This window comes from Rhinolophus sinicus, chromosome 16 (assembly GCF_057876585.1).
Source record: "Rhinolophus sinicus isolate RSI-liver-muscle chromosome 16, RSI-T2T, whole genome shotgun sequence".
Taxonomy (NCBI): Eukaryota; Metazoa; Chordata; class Mammalia; order Chiroptera; family Rhinolophidae; genus Rhinolophus; species Rhinolophus sinicus.
This window is the reverse complement of record NC_142516.1, coordinates 19,120,533-19,137,167: the sequence shown is the minus strand read 5'-3', so window position 1 is coordinate 19,137,167 and position 16,635 is coordinate 19,120,533. Positions and strand designations below refer to the sequence as shown.

At 41.8% G+C, this 16,635-nt stretch overlaps 1 protein-coding gene across 5 annotated transcripts in view; it reads left to right on the top strand.

Annotated features, from left to right (window-relative positions):
- Positions 1 to 16,635, top strand: part of SNX30 (sorting nexin family member 30) — a 115,377-nt gene that overhangs the window by 25,789 nt on the left and 72,953 nt on the right. Inside the window, exon 1 of one of the 5 annotated variants that reach the window (XM_019749539.3) lies at positions 1,922 to 2,142. The exons of the other annotated variants lie outside the window; for them this stretch is intronic. Within the exon in view, the coding sequence (XP_019605098.3) occupies positions 2,044 to 2,142 (99 nt within the window). The 5' untranslated portion in view covers positions 1,922 to 2,043. Of the gene's footprint in view, positions 1 to 1,921; positions 2,143 to 16,635 lie in introns of those variants that run through there. 5 annotated transcript variants of the gene reach the window in all.

The following is a 16,635-nucleotide window of genomic DNA, read 5'->3' as shown; positions in this document are numbered from 1 at the left end:
CAAGTGCTGCCAGGGACACAGTCTGCACCAGAGAGAAGGGGTTGGGGAGGGAGGAGAAATGCCCTGGCTTCTCTCCTCGTCCTGGCGTATCGTTAGTGTCTTCCATTGGCTGAAGCCAGAGAGGAACGTAGAGCTGGAGAGGAAAAGGGGCACGAGTCTGAAGATTACTTGGTCCCTGGAAGCACTTATGCCATATATGCCTGAAGCGAGCTAGCCCTGCTCTCTGGGCTTCCTAGTTACAGGAGGTCATGAATTCTCTTTTTGTTTATAATATTTTCAACTTGGTTTGTCACTTGAAATTAAAAAAAAAAAAAATTGACCATAAAATGTGAAGTGAAAATTGAGTTTTATGGTTTTATGTTGGGAGGATTGAGAAGCGGGTCCTTCATTCCTATTGGTCAGCCCCACTGTTGGGATGTACGTCTGAAAATCAGTTAAGGTGGCAGAAGTGTGTTCTCACCAGATCCTTGAAGTTTGAGGAGGCTGTCACGTGCTGGGTGGGAAAGCATCATGGGCCGAGGGGGTCACTTGAGCAAAGCTGCTGAGCTGGAAAAGACCTGTGCCCACTGGAATTGGACTGAGTTGGGTTTTGAGAGTCTAGATGTGGGGATTAGTAAGCGATGAGGTGGGAAGTCAGGTCAGGGGGAGCCTGTAGCCTGCTTTGAGTGCTGTGACGTGAAGGTGGCTTTTCCTCTTTAAGCAGTAGCCAAAAGAGTACAAGCCATTTTGAGCAGGGGAATGTGTGATCAGTGCTTGGGATGAAGAGAGACTGGCAGTGCAAGAGGTGTATTGGGAAGGTGTTAGCTTGGTTTAGGTTGGGGTTGTTGTCTGGAAGAAGAAGAAAGATTAGCAAATGTAAAGAGGACTAGTTTTGGTAAACGGGGGATGACTGGTTTTCTAGTCTAGGAGGTTGATGCTGACTGGCGCCCCCGTTGAGAGGGAGAACACAGATTGGGAAGCAAGTGTGGGTGGGAAGTGTAAAGGTGCCCAGGATGCAGTTTGAAGTCAGGAGTGCCGGACACAGGTGGTGTCCCCGGGAAGCTCTTCTTTGTTATATAAATGCATAACCCCAGCAGATCAAATAGAGATGGGAGTGAAAGATGCAGGCATCAGGGTCAGACTTTTGACAAAGTGGATATTGACAATCACGTGGAAGGCAGGAGGTGATGGCAGGGTAGTGTTAAGAAGGGTAGCTTGAGGAAAAAACAGGGTTGAAAGGAGGTCTTTAGGAAAGGGGAGAATTGAGCATTCGTGGAGGTTATGGGGAAGAAGACAGATGTTCATGGTAAATGAGAGTCTCTCAAATTAAAGTAACAGCCTGGCAAGGGTACACTAATTCACGTATGAGCAATTGGGTTTGTTTACCAGATATTAGAGGGTCATATGCTGTCTCACATCTGCCTTCTCCCAGATGTGAGAATTCCTTGTTTCAGCTGCCACAGCAGGGCTCAGGAATCATTGTCGAGTGTGTGAGTGTGTGTGTGTGTGTGTGTGTGTGTGTGTGTGTGTGTGTGTGTTGGGGGTGCCGGAGATGGACAGGGCAAGAGGGATATGCAGAAAGTGTTTCAGGACTCCTATTTGAGAAAAGGCACAGAGGCAGGAAAAGCACATGGCATGTTTGGGTAGTAGAGTGCAGGCACTTTTCAGAACCCAGCTCTGTGCTAAATGCTGGGGACGTTGAGAAAGATTTAAAAAAAGAAAGTCTCTCCTTTGAGAGGTTCATGGTCCAGTGAAGAAGAGAGACACATACACAGATGGTTGCAATAGAATGTGAAAGATGCTAAATGTACTTACTAAGCTCTGCGGCCTTGGACGAGTTTCTTAACCTTGTACAGTAGTCTTCCCGCTTATCTGAGGTTTTGCCTTCTGCAGTTCCAGTTACCCACAGTTCTGAGAATATTACATCTCCCCAGCTATCAACATCTCCCATTTCTGACCTCTAACTATTGACATCGTCATGGCTCCATGACCTGGGATCACCCGGGATGATCCTCCTCCTGACGTAGCGTCAGAAGGTCAGTAGGACCCTAATGCTGTGTCACCATGCCTGCATCATTCACCTCACTGCATCTCATCACATATCATGCACCTCACTTCATCTCATCACACGGGCATCGTATCATCTCGTCTCACACAAGAAGGGTGAGTACAGTAAGACGCGCAGAGAGAAAGACCACATTCTCGTAACTTATATTACAGTACAGTATAATTGTTCTATCGTATTATTACTTATTAACCTCTTATCTGTGCCTAATTTATAAATTAAACCTCATCACAGGTATGTACGTATAGGAAACAATATAGTGTATGTAAAGTGTTTGGTCCTAATTGCAGTTTCAGACAGCCACTGGGGGCGTGCAACTTAACCCCCACAGGTAAAGGGGGGCTACTGTAATGCCTCCGTGTCCCCCATCTCAATTTTGGATTATCTCACAGGGGTGGTCTGAAGATTAAATAAGTGTTTAGTATGGGGTCTGGCACACAGTAAATACTATGAAAATGCTCAGTGTTATTACGTTAGAAGTAGACCCCGAGAAAGGACTTCACTGCCAGTAGTTGCAGAAGTGAAGGAAGGTGAGATAGGGAAGGGAAGGCAACCAGTAAAAGGCGTGTTACAAAGCTGGTTCTCACTGAGCAGAGCTGGAGCTTGGCTCTCCTGGGGAGCCCTGAGAGCCTGAGGAGAACATGCACGTGGGTTATCCCCAGCCCAGGGCAGGGAGCTGGGGGCTTCAAAAAGCAAGCCTGTCAGTACCGTCAGTGGTTGAGTGCTGCTTGGCTGGGGTGTTTGGCCACGAATCCCCAGGCACTTTCCAGCCTGCCCCGTGGGTGAGCAACGCAGGGTCAGCAGCCGGGAGAAGCAGTCAGGCCAAGAAATGCACGTGCTGCCAGATGGAAGTCGGGACCATGGGCACTGAATTGGTCAGGGTGAGGGCATATAGGTGGGGCACTGGCACTATCTACTATTATGAAGATAACACACAGGGAATGAAGTAAGGAGTGTCCATGCTTAGGAGCATGGTGGCCTCTCCAAAGGAGATGATGTTTGAGCTGGAGAATGAAGGAGAACTGGACATTTTACAAATGGACAGAGGAAGGAAGAATAATGCGAGCAGAAAAACCAGCATGTGCCAAAGCTTAGCAATGTCAGGTTGCAGGAATGGTGTGTGAGGGGGTTGGTGAGCGATGCAGCTGGAAAGGTAGGTAGTAGGCAGATTGTGGTCCTTAATGGCAAACAGTAAGGGCTTTCTCCTAAGTGATGGGAGGCCAGTTGTATTGTAAGCAGAAGAGGTGCAGGGCCATATTTGTGGTGAGAGGTCACTGTGACTGAGCCCCTCGCTGGGACTGGGTGGGCGGAGCCAATCGGCGGAGTCTGGGGAGAAGGCTGTTGCAGCGGAAGGTTGGGTCGGGGGGCAGTTCGGGAGGGTTTTGACTTAGTGGATTCAGGGAGTGTACTGGACAGGAGTTTGGTTTGCAAATGATAGAAATCCAGCTGGCACTACTGTGTCCTCAGGGTTCATCCATGTTGTGGCATGTGACCAGATTTTCTTCTTTTTAAAGACTGAGTAGTATTCCAGTGCATGTGTATACCACATTGTTTTTATCTGTTCATCCATTGGTGAACACTTGGGTTGCTTCTACCTCTTAGCTATAGTGAATAATGCTGCAATGAACATGGATATGCAGGTATCTCCTTGAGATCCTGTTTTGATTTCTTTTGGCTGTATACCCAGAAGTGAGATTGCTGGATCATATGGTAATTCTACTTTTAATTTTTTGAGGAACTCCTATACTGTTTTTCATTGCAACTGCACCATTTTACAATCCCACCAACAGTGCACAAGGATTCTTACTTCTCTACATCCTCACCAACCCTTGTGTTATTTTCTATTCTTTTGATAGTGGCATTTTAATGGATGTGAGGTTAGATCTCATGTGGTTTTGATTTGCATTTCTGAGGTGAGTAGTGATGTTGAGCATCTTTCCCTATGCTTGTTGCCCATTTGTATATCATCTTTGGAGAAATATTTATTCAGATCCTTTGTTCATTTTAAAATCAGGGTATTTGATTTTTTTCTTGTTCAGTTGTAGGAGTTCTTTTCTACTCTGGATATTAATCCCTTATGAGATGTATGATTTGCAAATATTTTCTTCCATTCTCTAGGTTGCCTTTTAATTCTGCTGATTGTGTCCTTTGCACAGAATTTTTAAGTTTGATGTAGTCCTGTTTGTCTATTTTTGCTTTTGTTGCCTGTGCTTTTGGTGTCATATCCAAAAAATCATTGCCTAGTCCAATGTCATGAGGCTTTTTCCCTGTTTTCTTCTAGGAGTTTTATAGTTTTGGGTCTTAGGTTTAGGGAATCCGTTTTAAGTTTTGTATATGGTGTAAGATGAGGGTCCAACTTTATTCTTTTGCATGTGGACATCCAGTTTTCCCAGTATCACTTGTTGAAAAGACGGTTCTTTCCCCGTTGAGGGTATATATGCTTTTAAAGCTCATTTCTTACCAATATCAATAAACCACATTAACACTTGAAGTGCTAAGATGAATTTATTCTACAAGTGTGTGAGTGACTTCTCTGCACTATGCAATATATAAGGCATTATGTTCCTTGGGAGTTACGATATCTGAATTCTGGAATTGACATTAGTCAGGTCTCGGACATTTAGGTAAACAGTATTTTACTGTATTTAGAATAAAAATGGTTATGGAATAGTTGTTTTATTGCAAATATAGAAGCCTAGACCTTCTTTAGGGCTATTTAATTAGGACAGAGGTATATTTAAGGAATTGGGCTTGTCTTCTTGATGGCATCAGCATCTATGCTGCAGAAATGCAATATAGCAGCCTTTCTCTGCCCTGTCCCATCAAGAAAATCTTGTTTATTTTATGATTTGCATCAGTAATTGTGCAGGACACTTGGACTTTTTGTTCATTCCTCAAAGATTTAGGTGGGTCTATTGTGTACCATGCCTGAAGGATACATAGATGAACAAAGTGACGTTACCTTCTAGGTACCCAAGGTCTAGGAAGGGAGACAGAGGAGGTACAAGTGAATAACCGCAATTTTACGTGATAGGGGTATATTATACAGAATGCCGTTGGAGTAATCAGAGTGATTTTTTTGAGTAAAAGAAATTCTAGAGCGAAGCATGTTTGAAGGAGGCCTTGGGTTCCCTATTGTAGGTAATAAGCACATTTTGTCTTTTAAATTAATGGTCAATGTTGGAATTTCAGTGAGAATTTGAATAATTGTTTTCTGGTCTGATAATAATGGGAAATTCTTTACTGCTTTCCAGGCTTAGATTTTATTATGTACATACAATATATGTTAATCCAATGAATGTTCTTTATCAGAGTATCTGAAATTGGCTATAATATTGGTGGGACCCAGTGCAAAATTAAAATGTTTGTCTCCTTGTTAAGAAATTATTAAAAATTTCAAGACAGCAACAGCCAGAGCATTAAACCTAGTGTGGAACCCTTCTGAGCACAGGATCCCATGTGATCACACAGATTGCACACCCACGAAGCTGGTCCCGAGTGTATCCTTTGGATACTGGTTTTCAGGTCCTGTAAAATCACCTCTTATCCATCGCGGCGTTCTAGTTCAGGACTGTTGTCATCCTCTGGGTATACTTGCAATGAGTTGGGGTCCCCAGGGCTTGCTTCTCAGTCTGGATTGACTGTGTTGCTTGCCTAGAATACTCCACCCTCTCTCTGTCAACATCCTAGCATTCCCTGTTTCTAGAAAAACTTAATGTGGTTTCCTCTGCGCCCAGGCTTTCATGTTTAACATATGCTTGAGACTGCTTTTCACTTTTCTACCTGTTGTTTCTACTTTTTTTTCCTTTGTGCTGGTTACTTCCCCATCAGGTGTGTCCAGCCTATGTTCCCTCAGTTACCCTCACATTCACCCAGAGATAATAGTAATGTGTGTTTGTAATCATTGCTAACATTTATGGAACACTTATTTGGTTGGGAGCTTTAGTGCATCATCTCAGTGCCCTCTCCTATGACGTAGTTACTATCTCATTCCCCTTTGACAGCTGAGGAAATGGAGGCTCTGAGAGGGTAAGGAACTCATTCAAGGTCAGAGCTAGAAGAAAGTGAGGCTGGGTCTTTCCGATTTCAGAGCCCACTCTCTTCACTACCACCACTGCTACAGAACTGTCGTCCTTTCCCAAATCTCTTCCTCCTTTTTTTTTTTATTTTGAGCACTTAAATGCGTTAGGCCCTGTATGTTGTATTTCTTATACAAAGCACAGTCTTCAGGCCAAGGGGGAAGAAACCATCCTCCGCTGTATCTTAGCCGGTGTCTCTTCTCTCAGTTTCCAGCCTTTTCAGCTTCGTCCTTCTCTTTGTACTAGTCTCCCTTGTTAGAGAAGTTTCCGAAGGCTCACTGTCTTCTGCCTGTTCACTCTTCCCATCACCTCCAGGCTCCTCGGGTGAGAGGTCTTTGTACATTGCGTTCATCTGCATCCTTTTGCCTCAGCACCAAGCAGGCCTCCTGGTCCAGGATCTGCCGCTACCACTCACTGCTCACAGAGGCCACAGGGGCTGTTTTTCTACTGTAGAGCCCAGGCCTTTAGCTACAGAGGTCTCAGAATGCCTCCTTACATCTATGGAAATGATCGTTTGATTTTTCTGCCTTAATCTTCCAATAGAATTGATTTCTTAATACTGAACCATACTTAAATTTATACTTAGGATAAGTCCTACTTGGTCGGGTTTGGTTTGCTACTGTTTGATATGGAATTTTGGATTTATTCTATATTTTCTGTTCATTATGCTGTCTTTTTTCCCTCCCTTTTCTCCATTTCCTGACTTTGGGTGGATTGATCTAGTGTGCTTTGTTCAATTTTATTTTCCTCCAAGTTCTATTTCCTGTTTCTATCTGACGAATATTTATAATTACAGTTTTCTACTGTAGGCATGACTTAGTATGTGTAACTTTCTTCAGAACAAGGAGAGACCTTGGGCTTGCTTTTACTTCCCCTTCTTTGAAATAATTCTGAATTTAAGTTCCTGATTGTGATTCATCGTTTTTAAAAAATTAATGCCCTGTCTTTTTAATGAATTTTTTTCTTAACAGTTGCTCCAAACTTCACAGTAACATCAGCTTTCCATTATGTCTTCTTTCTTTCTCTCTCTCTCTCTCTCTCTCTCTCTCTCTCTCTCTCTCTCTCTCTCTCTCTCTCTGTCTCTCTCTCTCTCTCTCTCTCTGTTTTTATTGGGGAATATTGGGGAACAGTGCATTTTTTCCAGGACCCATCAGCTCCAAGTCAAGTCATTGTCCTTTAATCTAGTCGCAGGGGGTGCAGCCCACCATCCCATGCGGGAATTGAACCAGCAACCCCATTGCTAAGAGCTCACGCTCTAACCAACTGAGCTATCCAGCTGCTGCCATGTCTTCTTTCTTAAACAAAGCTTTATTCTGATGCATTTTTTTCAGTGTGCTACATTATGTCTATGAGTAACATAAGGGGGAAACAAACCCTGCATGGTGTACATTATATAACAATATCTGAGTGGTCTACATTATTCTTTTCTTGTCTGAATGAGTTTTTCCCCTTAAGACGCATAGAGATTGCTCCATTGCCTTCTTTTTTACTTTAAAAGCATTTAAGCAGGTTAAAGCATTTTTGAAAGTCAACTTTTTGGGGTGTAATTCATATAAAATAACTATCATTTGAGCATGTGATTTAGTGAATTCTGGCAGTTGTATACAGCTGTGAAATCACTACCCTGTTTCCCTGAAACTAAAACCTAGCCAGACAATCAGCTCTCATGTGTCTTTTGGAGCAAAAATTAATATAAGACCCGGTATTATATTGTATTGTATTGTATTGTATCGTATCGTATCGTATCATATTATATTATACCTGGTCTTATAGTAAAATAAGACCGGGTCTTATATTAATTTTTGCTCCAAAAGACACGAGAGCTGATTGTCCAGCTAGGTCTTATTTTCGGGGAAACATGGTATCACAATCAAGATACAAATCATAACCTACGAGAGTTTTCTTATGCTTCTTTGGAGTCCATACCTTCTTCCACCCTTGGCCCTAGGCAACCACTCATCTGCTTCCTGTCACTATATTAGTTTACATTTTCTAGAATTTTGTATAATTGGAATCATAAAATATCTACTCTTGTATCTGGCTTCTTTCACTTAGCATAATGATCTTTATCCACATTTTTTGCTATATCTGTAGTTTGTTCTTTTATTACTGAATAGTATTCCATTGACTTAATTATGCCACAGTTTATCCATTTAGCCATTAATGGATATGTAGGTTGTTTCCTGTTTGGCACTATTACAATTTAAGCTGCTATGCTACACTGAAAAAAGAACAGACTAAACCTAAAGCCAGCAGAAGAAAGGAAGTGAAAATGAGAGTGGAAATTAATGGAATAGAAAATAGAGGAACAATAGAGAAAATTATTGGAACCAAAATTTGGTTCTTTGAAAAAAAAATCAACAAAATTGACAGTCTTTAGCTGGATTGATCAAGAAAAAGAGAAGATTCCAATTACTAAAATCAGAAATGAAAGAGTAGACATTACTACTGAACTTAGAGAAATAAAAAAGGATTATAAAGGAATACTGTGAAGAATTCTATGCCAATAAATTTTATAACTTAGATGGAATGGACAAATTCTTAGACACAAATATGAACATTCATGTACAAGTCTTTGGTTGACATGTTTTCATTTCTTTTGGGTAAATACCTACTTGTGGAGTTAAATTTATGGGAGTGCCAGCAGCTCCACACCGTTGCCAAGACTTGGTATTGTTAACCCTTTCAGTTTGATCAATTCTAGTGGATGTGTAATAGTAGCTCATTGAGGTTTTAATTTGCATTTCCATAATGACTAATGATGTTGAGTCTCTATTCACATGCTAACTGACCTTTTGTATATCTTTTTTGAAGTGTCTTCAAATCTTTTGCCATTTTTTTATTGGACTGTTTTTCTTATTGAGAGATAATATATGTGTATATATATTGAATTATTTACGTATTATGTATATATTCTTTTTTAAAAGTCACTCTATTGAGGTATGATTGACACGCAAAAAGATGTACATATTTAATGTATACAACTTGATGGGTTTGGAGATAAGTATATACCTGTGAAACCATCACACAATCTATGCCATAAACATATCTCCAAAAGTTTCCTTCTACCTTCTTTATACATGTTTTTATTATTATTGATAAGAACACAACATAAGATCTATCCTCTTAGCAAATTTTTAAGTATACAATACAATATTGTTAACTATAGTTACCACATTTTACATTAGATCTCTAGGACTTATTTGTCTCCATAATTGAAACTTTGTACCCTTTGACTGCCATCTCCCCATTTTGCCTTCCCCTAGCCCTGGCAACCACCATTCCACTCTCTTCTTCTATGAGAGGGACTATTGCACATTCTTTATATATGTGGCACCATGTCATATTTGTCCTTTATGACTGGCTTATTTCACTTAGCATGATATCCTCCAGGTTCTTTCATGTTGTTGCAAATGGCAGGATTTCTTTTTTTAAGGCTGAATAATATTTCATTGTATGTATATACCAATATATTTTCTTTTTTTAAAAAGTGGGATAAAAATGTTTTAATTATTGAAATATACTGGTAAATTGAGTAATTTACATTGTAGTACTAAGTGGATATACATAGTCATTATCAATAAAAGAAGAACTTTCCAAATGTCCCACTAAGCCTCACTCACAGTCCTTTAAAATAGTATAGAATTAACGTGATACAGTGCCATGGTCTCACAAAGGTAGAATGGGGAGACTCAATGGCTAGAAGTATTTGTAGTTATGTAAGTCTTGGACTAAAGAAAATAGGACACTAGTCAAAATGTGCATATGGCATTGCACATTTCAGTGGTTTATTTAAAAATATTACATTGTTCCTAATAAAGGAAATTCTGACATTTAAATGAAAGCCAAATAGAAAACAAGGGAAAGAGATAATAGTAAGAATCAACTCAACGATTTTACAGTTAAAAATTAATGTGAAGTAGAAATAATGATAGACAAATATATCACTTCAGGTAATTCATGCGTAATGCCTTATTTTAATTTATAAATAGGATAAGGATTGTGCTATATAAAGACTATCAAAAAGGTGTCAGTGAACAGACATGATCTTCATGAAGTCTGTTGAATGGCCAGGGTGAAAATGCTGCCAGAGCACTGCAGGAGGGCTGGGCAACAAGTTGGTTAGCTTGTCTTTGGCAGGCAGACCACAGAACTTCCACACATGACTGTATTGTTTAACCAGTTCCTTTCCAGTACCACGACGTTCAACGTGTAGTACCCATGGTTTTAGCTGTAGACTTAAGAATTGGAGCGTGGGGGGTGGTTGCAGACAATTTAGAATTTCGTTGGAAATGTCTGCACATTATACAACGTCTGACGGAGCAAAATTCCTTCCCGGTTTTGACGAGCAAGTTATTGATGATTGAGTCGTATTGTTTTCTTACAGTTTTTTTGTACAGTCCTTGGATACTGTATTGACAGCTTCAGATGGCAGACCAGCATATACTCCTATACGGTTTCTGCTCTTGTCATCTTCGGTTATGATTCTTCTTTAGATCTTTAGCTGTTCCTGCAGGGCCTCAGCCTGCATGCGAACTGGTGGCAGTGAAGTTCTCGCAGGACACTAGTTCCCGCAGGAACCTCTGGCCAGAGACGGGGACTGGCCCTGGAGGTAGAGGTTGAGGGCAGTGTGCCCCAAGTGGGAGGGAAGTCGGCAGGGGGCACTTGGGACTGTTGGGGGTAATTGGTGTGGGGAGGGCCTCATGGGGGCTGGCCTCTCCCCAGGCAGATGAGTGCAGGCTGGGCGTGGTGGAAACCGCCCACATATATGTATTCTTATTAACAGTTCTTGATAGATTCTGGATACAAGGCCTTGTCAGATAGATGTATTTCCTCCCATTCTGCAATATATATATATATTAATCGGAGAGGGCAACGGATTAGATATTTTTGTTGCTGTTTTTGTTTTTGGTGTAGGCAGTGCATTCATGTGGCACAAAATTCAGAAAGTACAAAAAGTTATCTGGTGAAAAGGCTCCTTTTTGCCCTGGACCCATCATGCCCCTTCCTCTGGCAGCAGGTTTCCCTCTCCAGAAGCAACCGATGTTACCAGTTTCTGGAGAAACTTTCTAGAGATACATATTATGCCTAAATATGAAACTGCATAAATGTAATCTAAAAAAAACACCCTCAAATGGTCACGTACACAGTGTTTTGCACTTTGCTTTACACAGTCATAGATCTTGGAGATTGTTCTGTATTGGTCCAGAAAGATCTTCCTTCTCCTCCACGCCTTTTTTGGTGATTGCATGGTATTCCATTGTTTCAGTTACTTGAGCGCTTAGGGTCTAGGATGAGAGGTCTGTGCCAGATTCTTTTTCTTCTTCATGTACTCTTCCACCTAGCCCTTGATTTTTTCTTCTTAAATTTATAATTTTCACAAGCCTGCTGGTATTTAGATGTGTATTTTTCCGAGGTGTTGCCACTTGAAACCCTTTCTGTTTTGTTGCTCTGTCTACATCCGGTTCATTTCTCCATTCTCTTTTTCTGAAGAAAGGACTTACGGGTATGTGGGTTTCAGTTTGTCCTTTTTTCTTTGGCTTCATTTTTTTTCTTGGCTCATTTTATTGCATTATATTTTCACTCTGTTGGGAGAATTCCTCGATTTGATCTTCTGAATGGTGGGTTTATTTTTCATTTCATTCCATTCCAATGTTTCTGATTCCTTATTAAATTTAAATTTAGCCTCACTTCTGTTTATTGTAGCAATCATATTTTTGGACCTGCTCTCAGAATGTGATGTCCAAGGTGATCATCTTGACTTAGGGCAGGAGCTGACCACCTAAACGAGAGCCCACTGAGTTTCTAGTCTGCTCCAGTGGGGCCGCTGCTTCCACCTTCTGGGGAGGAACGTGCTATCGCCGCACGCGATGAGACTTGTTCTTGTGCCACCACTGGATGCATGTCGGCGTAGGTGCATCTAGATATGTACGTGTGTGTCCACAAGCAGTGTGCAAAGACTTTGCGGTCGGCTGGCCCTTGTCCTGTGACTGCAGTTTGGGCTGAGCTCGCGTGGGGGTGGGAGCAAGCCCAGTCATAGCCTCAAACCCCTTTGGTTAAAAAGAGAAGGTGTGAAAGGAGGTCGGCTGCTTGGTCACCCACAGTGTGAATGTACTTACCACTGAACTGAACTGTACACTTAAAACTGGTTAAGATGGTAGATTTTATGTCATGTGTATTTTATCACAGGAGAGAGAGAGAGAGAGAGAGAGAGAGAAAGAGAGAGAGAGAGAGAGAGAGAGAGAGAGAGAGAGAGAGAGAGAGAGAATGTAAATCCTACTTGGCACAGCCTAAGGAAATCATTCTAGAGTCCCGAAATACTTGATGTGCGTGTTCACTGATGGCAGCTGGAAGATCTCTTAAGCCTTTGGAGCAGGGGTGGGATGAAGTAAGGAGGGAATGGAGAATAGATCCTTGAAATTGCTCTTGGGCAGGCTTCCTGTCAGGACGTGTGGCTGATAACAGGGCAAAAGGCTGGATGGACTCTGGAATGGAGGAAGTGGGAAAGGAGTTGCTCTGCAGATGGAGAATTTCACAGCTGATCCCCAAAATACCCTTCCTCTTTTCTTTTTTCAAGCTGCACTTGAAACTCAGCAGTCCACATTCTTTGATAACCCACCCCTACATGCATCCTCAGCGCCCGCTTCTGTTCTCTGTCACTCTTGAATTTGGGGTTCTCTTAGACCCTCCCCATATTCAGCATTTCCCACTGTGGCCCATTTAGGGTTTGTTTCTCAACTCCGGCTAAATTTGATTTTTCTGTAAATTTGATCCTGTCTGCTGTATCTCTTACAGAAGAAATTCCTCAAAATTTCTATCGAATGATAGCAGCCATCCCTGTTTTCTGGCTTTTTAAGGGGTTTATTACTTTCATATTTCTTTTGTCATTTCCTTGGAGTTTGGAGTGACATGAGAGTCAAGCCCATCCCGACTGTGGACTGAGTGTCCCTTACACTTTTCACTGGCAGGGCTGTACACAAGCCTCTGTAACCGGTCTCTCCTCATTTGTGCTCCTTCCACGTAATTTTAATAATAGCAGCAGCTATTACATAGAGTGTTTGCTGTGTGCCATACATCATGTCAGAGCTGATTTCATTGTTCTTTCATTTTGTAGCTGCTGTGTACCAGGCAAACAGTGTTCTCTTTAGGCATTGCTGCTTAACAAACCACCCCAAAACAAAGTAGGTTAAAACACAAATTTATTCTTATCTCATGTGATTCTATGTGTTGCCTCAGTTATGTGGTTCTTGCTTGGAGTCTTTCATGTGGTTAACAGAAGGCTCAACTGCACTGAATACCTGATGTGACTCCCTTGTGGCGAGCAATTGACTTGAGTGACATCTCCATGTGGCTTGGGCTGCTCAGAGCAAGGTGGATGGATTCCTGGACCCCAGGAATGAGCATTCCAAGACACAGGAAGTGGAAGCTGCTGGGCCACATGAGGGCTACGCCCAGAATTGGCACCGCATCACTTCTGCCCTATTCTTTTGTTCAAAGCATTCACAGGGCCTGCCCAGATTCAACAGGGTGGATTGATAGACTCCATTTCTTGATGGGGAAGCAGCCAGGGCACATTGATGGCATGTGCGATAGGAGATACTGTCATGGCCATCCTTTAAAACAACTGCCACAGACACCATATGAGGGAAAGCTCACTGATACCTGAAAGATAACCGATACCAGGTACATAACTCCTTACACTTGAGGTTCAGTGGCAGAGGCAGGTAGATAAACAGGCAATGCCAGTGTGAATGGTAAGTGCTGTGAAACGCTAGGCACAGCGGCCTGAGGAGAGCGTGGTGGGAGGTATCTAACCCAGACTTGGTACGTGCTGGTGGGCTGGCGATGGAGAGGTTGGTTGAGAAAGAGGGCATCTCAGCAGGGATATTTTTGAATCTTGAAGCACAAATGGCATTAGCCTTTTACTTGCACTTTTGGAAGCTGTTATCTTTGTACCGAAACCCAAGAAAAATGGGTTTCCTGCCTTTTCTGCATGGACTCCTCCCTTGGTGTAGTAGCACCATTGTGCATTGAATTAAAAAGGATTTACACCCAGTTTCAGCACAGCGTTTGGCTGACCGCCACTTGTGTCCTTTGTTTCCTTGGATGATTTTGAGGACTGTCTGCTTTTCTGGGGGCTTGAATTTCATAGTAAGATCAAATTCATCAGGTGTTAATATTGCCATCTGCCGTTAGTCACAACTGACAGAGGAAAAGTACTTGCGTGGTTGTCTCCATTGAAGACAAATGGAGACGGGTGAGGTCTCCTGCATGCTCCTGTGTGTCCTTGGCAAACACGTATGCATTGATGACATTTAGGCACGGCTGAAGGTTGGAGAAGGGCCACTAGTTCTATCAGCACTTCAGCTAAAGGTAGCTCAAGCAGAGTCCCCAACCACAGTATATTGTGACCTGCCCAATATTCTCTCTTCCTGTTTACAAAGTCTCTCCATGCTCTTTTGGCTCTGAACAGAGCTTTGAAGAAGCCATTTTATTTTTTATTTTTTGTTTTCCTAAATATTTTTTAGTGTAGTATAGTAGAAACTTTAGCACCAGAGGTAATATTTGCCAATTTGAAGGGAGAAAATGCTATCTTGTTTTCATTTTGTTGTTTACTCTTCATGTTTCAATTATTGGCCATATTTGATTTTCAAAACCCTTAATATATTAAAGCAAACAACCTTTTCCCAGTGTGTTATCTTTTCATTTTTACTAACTGTGTCTTTTTCACATAGAGACAAAAATTGGTAAATTTGTTGTTCTTTTCCTTTATAGATTCTGCTTTTGGTTTTGGGTTTAGAGAACTCCCTCCCAACTGCAGGATTTTATATACTGTTCACGTGAATTAGGAATCATCAAACAGAGGCCAAGAGGTCAAATCTGGCCAGCTACCTGTTTTGTACAGCCCATAAGTTAATTATTTTCTAACTTGTCATTTTGAAATAATTATGGATTCATAGATGACCAAAAATGTGTATAAGGAGATCCCAGGTATCCTTTAGTCAGTTTCCAACAATGGTACTATTTTGCATCACGGTACTAGGAACTTGGCATTGGTGCAATCCACAGGACTCATTCAGAGGTCACCAGTTCTACATATGCTCATTTGCATGTGGGTGCACATGTGTATTTAGTTTCGGGCATTTCTATCATGTGTAGGTTTCTGTAACCAGCACCACCACAATCAAGATACAGACTGTTCCATCACTACAGGCTCCCTCCTGCTACCCTTTTGTAGCCACACTCACCCCATCCGTAACCCCTGACACTATCAGTCTTCAGAGTGGTTTTTCTATTTTTAAATGGCTGAAAAAAAGATTTATATTTGGTGATATGTGAAAATTGGCATAATTCAACTTTTAGTGTCCATAAATAAAATTTTATTGGAATATAGATATACTCGTTGGTTTACCTACTGTCTACGGCTGCCTTTGGACTACAGCTGCAGACTTGGGATGTTGCAACAGAGACTATAGGGCCCGCAAAGCTGAATATATTTACTGTCTGATCCTTTGCAAAAAAAGTTTGCCGGCCCCTGATATAAATCATCATCTAATATTCTTTTTTTTTTTTTTAAATCTTGCATTTAATTCTTTACATGACCTGATATTTATTTTTGCATTTGGTGTTAGAGAAGGATGTAACTTAATTGTTTTCTGGGTGGTTAACCAAATTCTCCATCAGCATTTATTGAATATTCTTTTCCTCACTATTTGAAGTTCTATAGTTATCCTACATTAAAAACTCAGATCTGGGGCCCGGCCTGGTGGGTGGCTCAGGCGGTTAGAGCTCCATGCTCCTAACTCCAAAGGCTGCCAGTTCGATTCCCACATGGGCCAGTGGGCTCTCAACCACAAGGCTGCCAGTTCAATTCCTCGAGTCCTGCAAGGGATGGTGGGCTCTGCCCCCTGCAACTAAGATTGAACACGGCACCTTGAGCTGAGCTGCCGCTGAGCTCCCAGATGGCTCAATTGGTTGGAGCACGACCTGTCAACCACAAGGTTGCCAGTTCGATTCCTTGACTCCCGCAAGGGATAGTGGGCAGCGCCCCCTGCAACTAGCAACGGCACCTGGACCTGGAGCTGAGCTGTGCCCTCCACAACTAAGACTGAAAGGACAACAACTTGAAACTGAATGGCACCCTCCACACCTAAGATTGAAAAGGACAACAACTTGACTTGGAAAAAAGTCCTGGAAGTACACACTGTTCCCCAATAAAGTCCTGTTCCCCTTCCCCAATAAAATCTAAAAATAAAATAAAATAATAACCTTATTAATAATCTCAAAAAAACAACAACTCAGATCTGTTCCATCAATTGAGGAATGACAGGGTAAATCATTAGCTATTTGGGCAGGATGTTTGTTACCCATGAGTTCTCTGGCGATGAGAAGCCTTTACCCCCTGCATTAACACTGAATGTTCAAGTCAGATGTGCCCATTCACAATGGTATCTGACCACTCAGGTTTATTTCTATGCGCAGATGCTATGGTGGGGTCTTGTTTAATTTTCC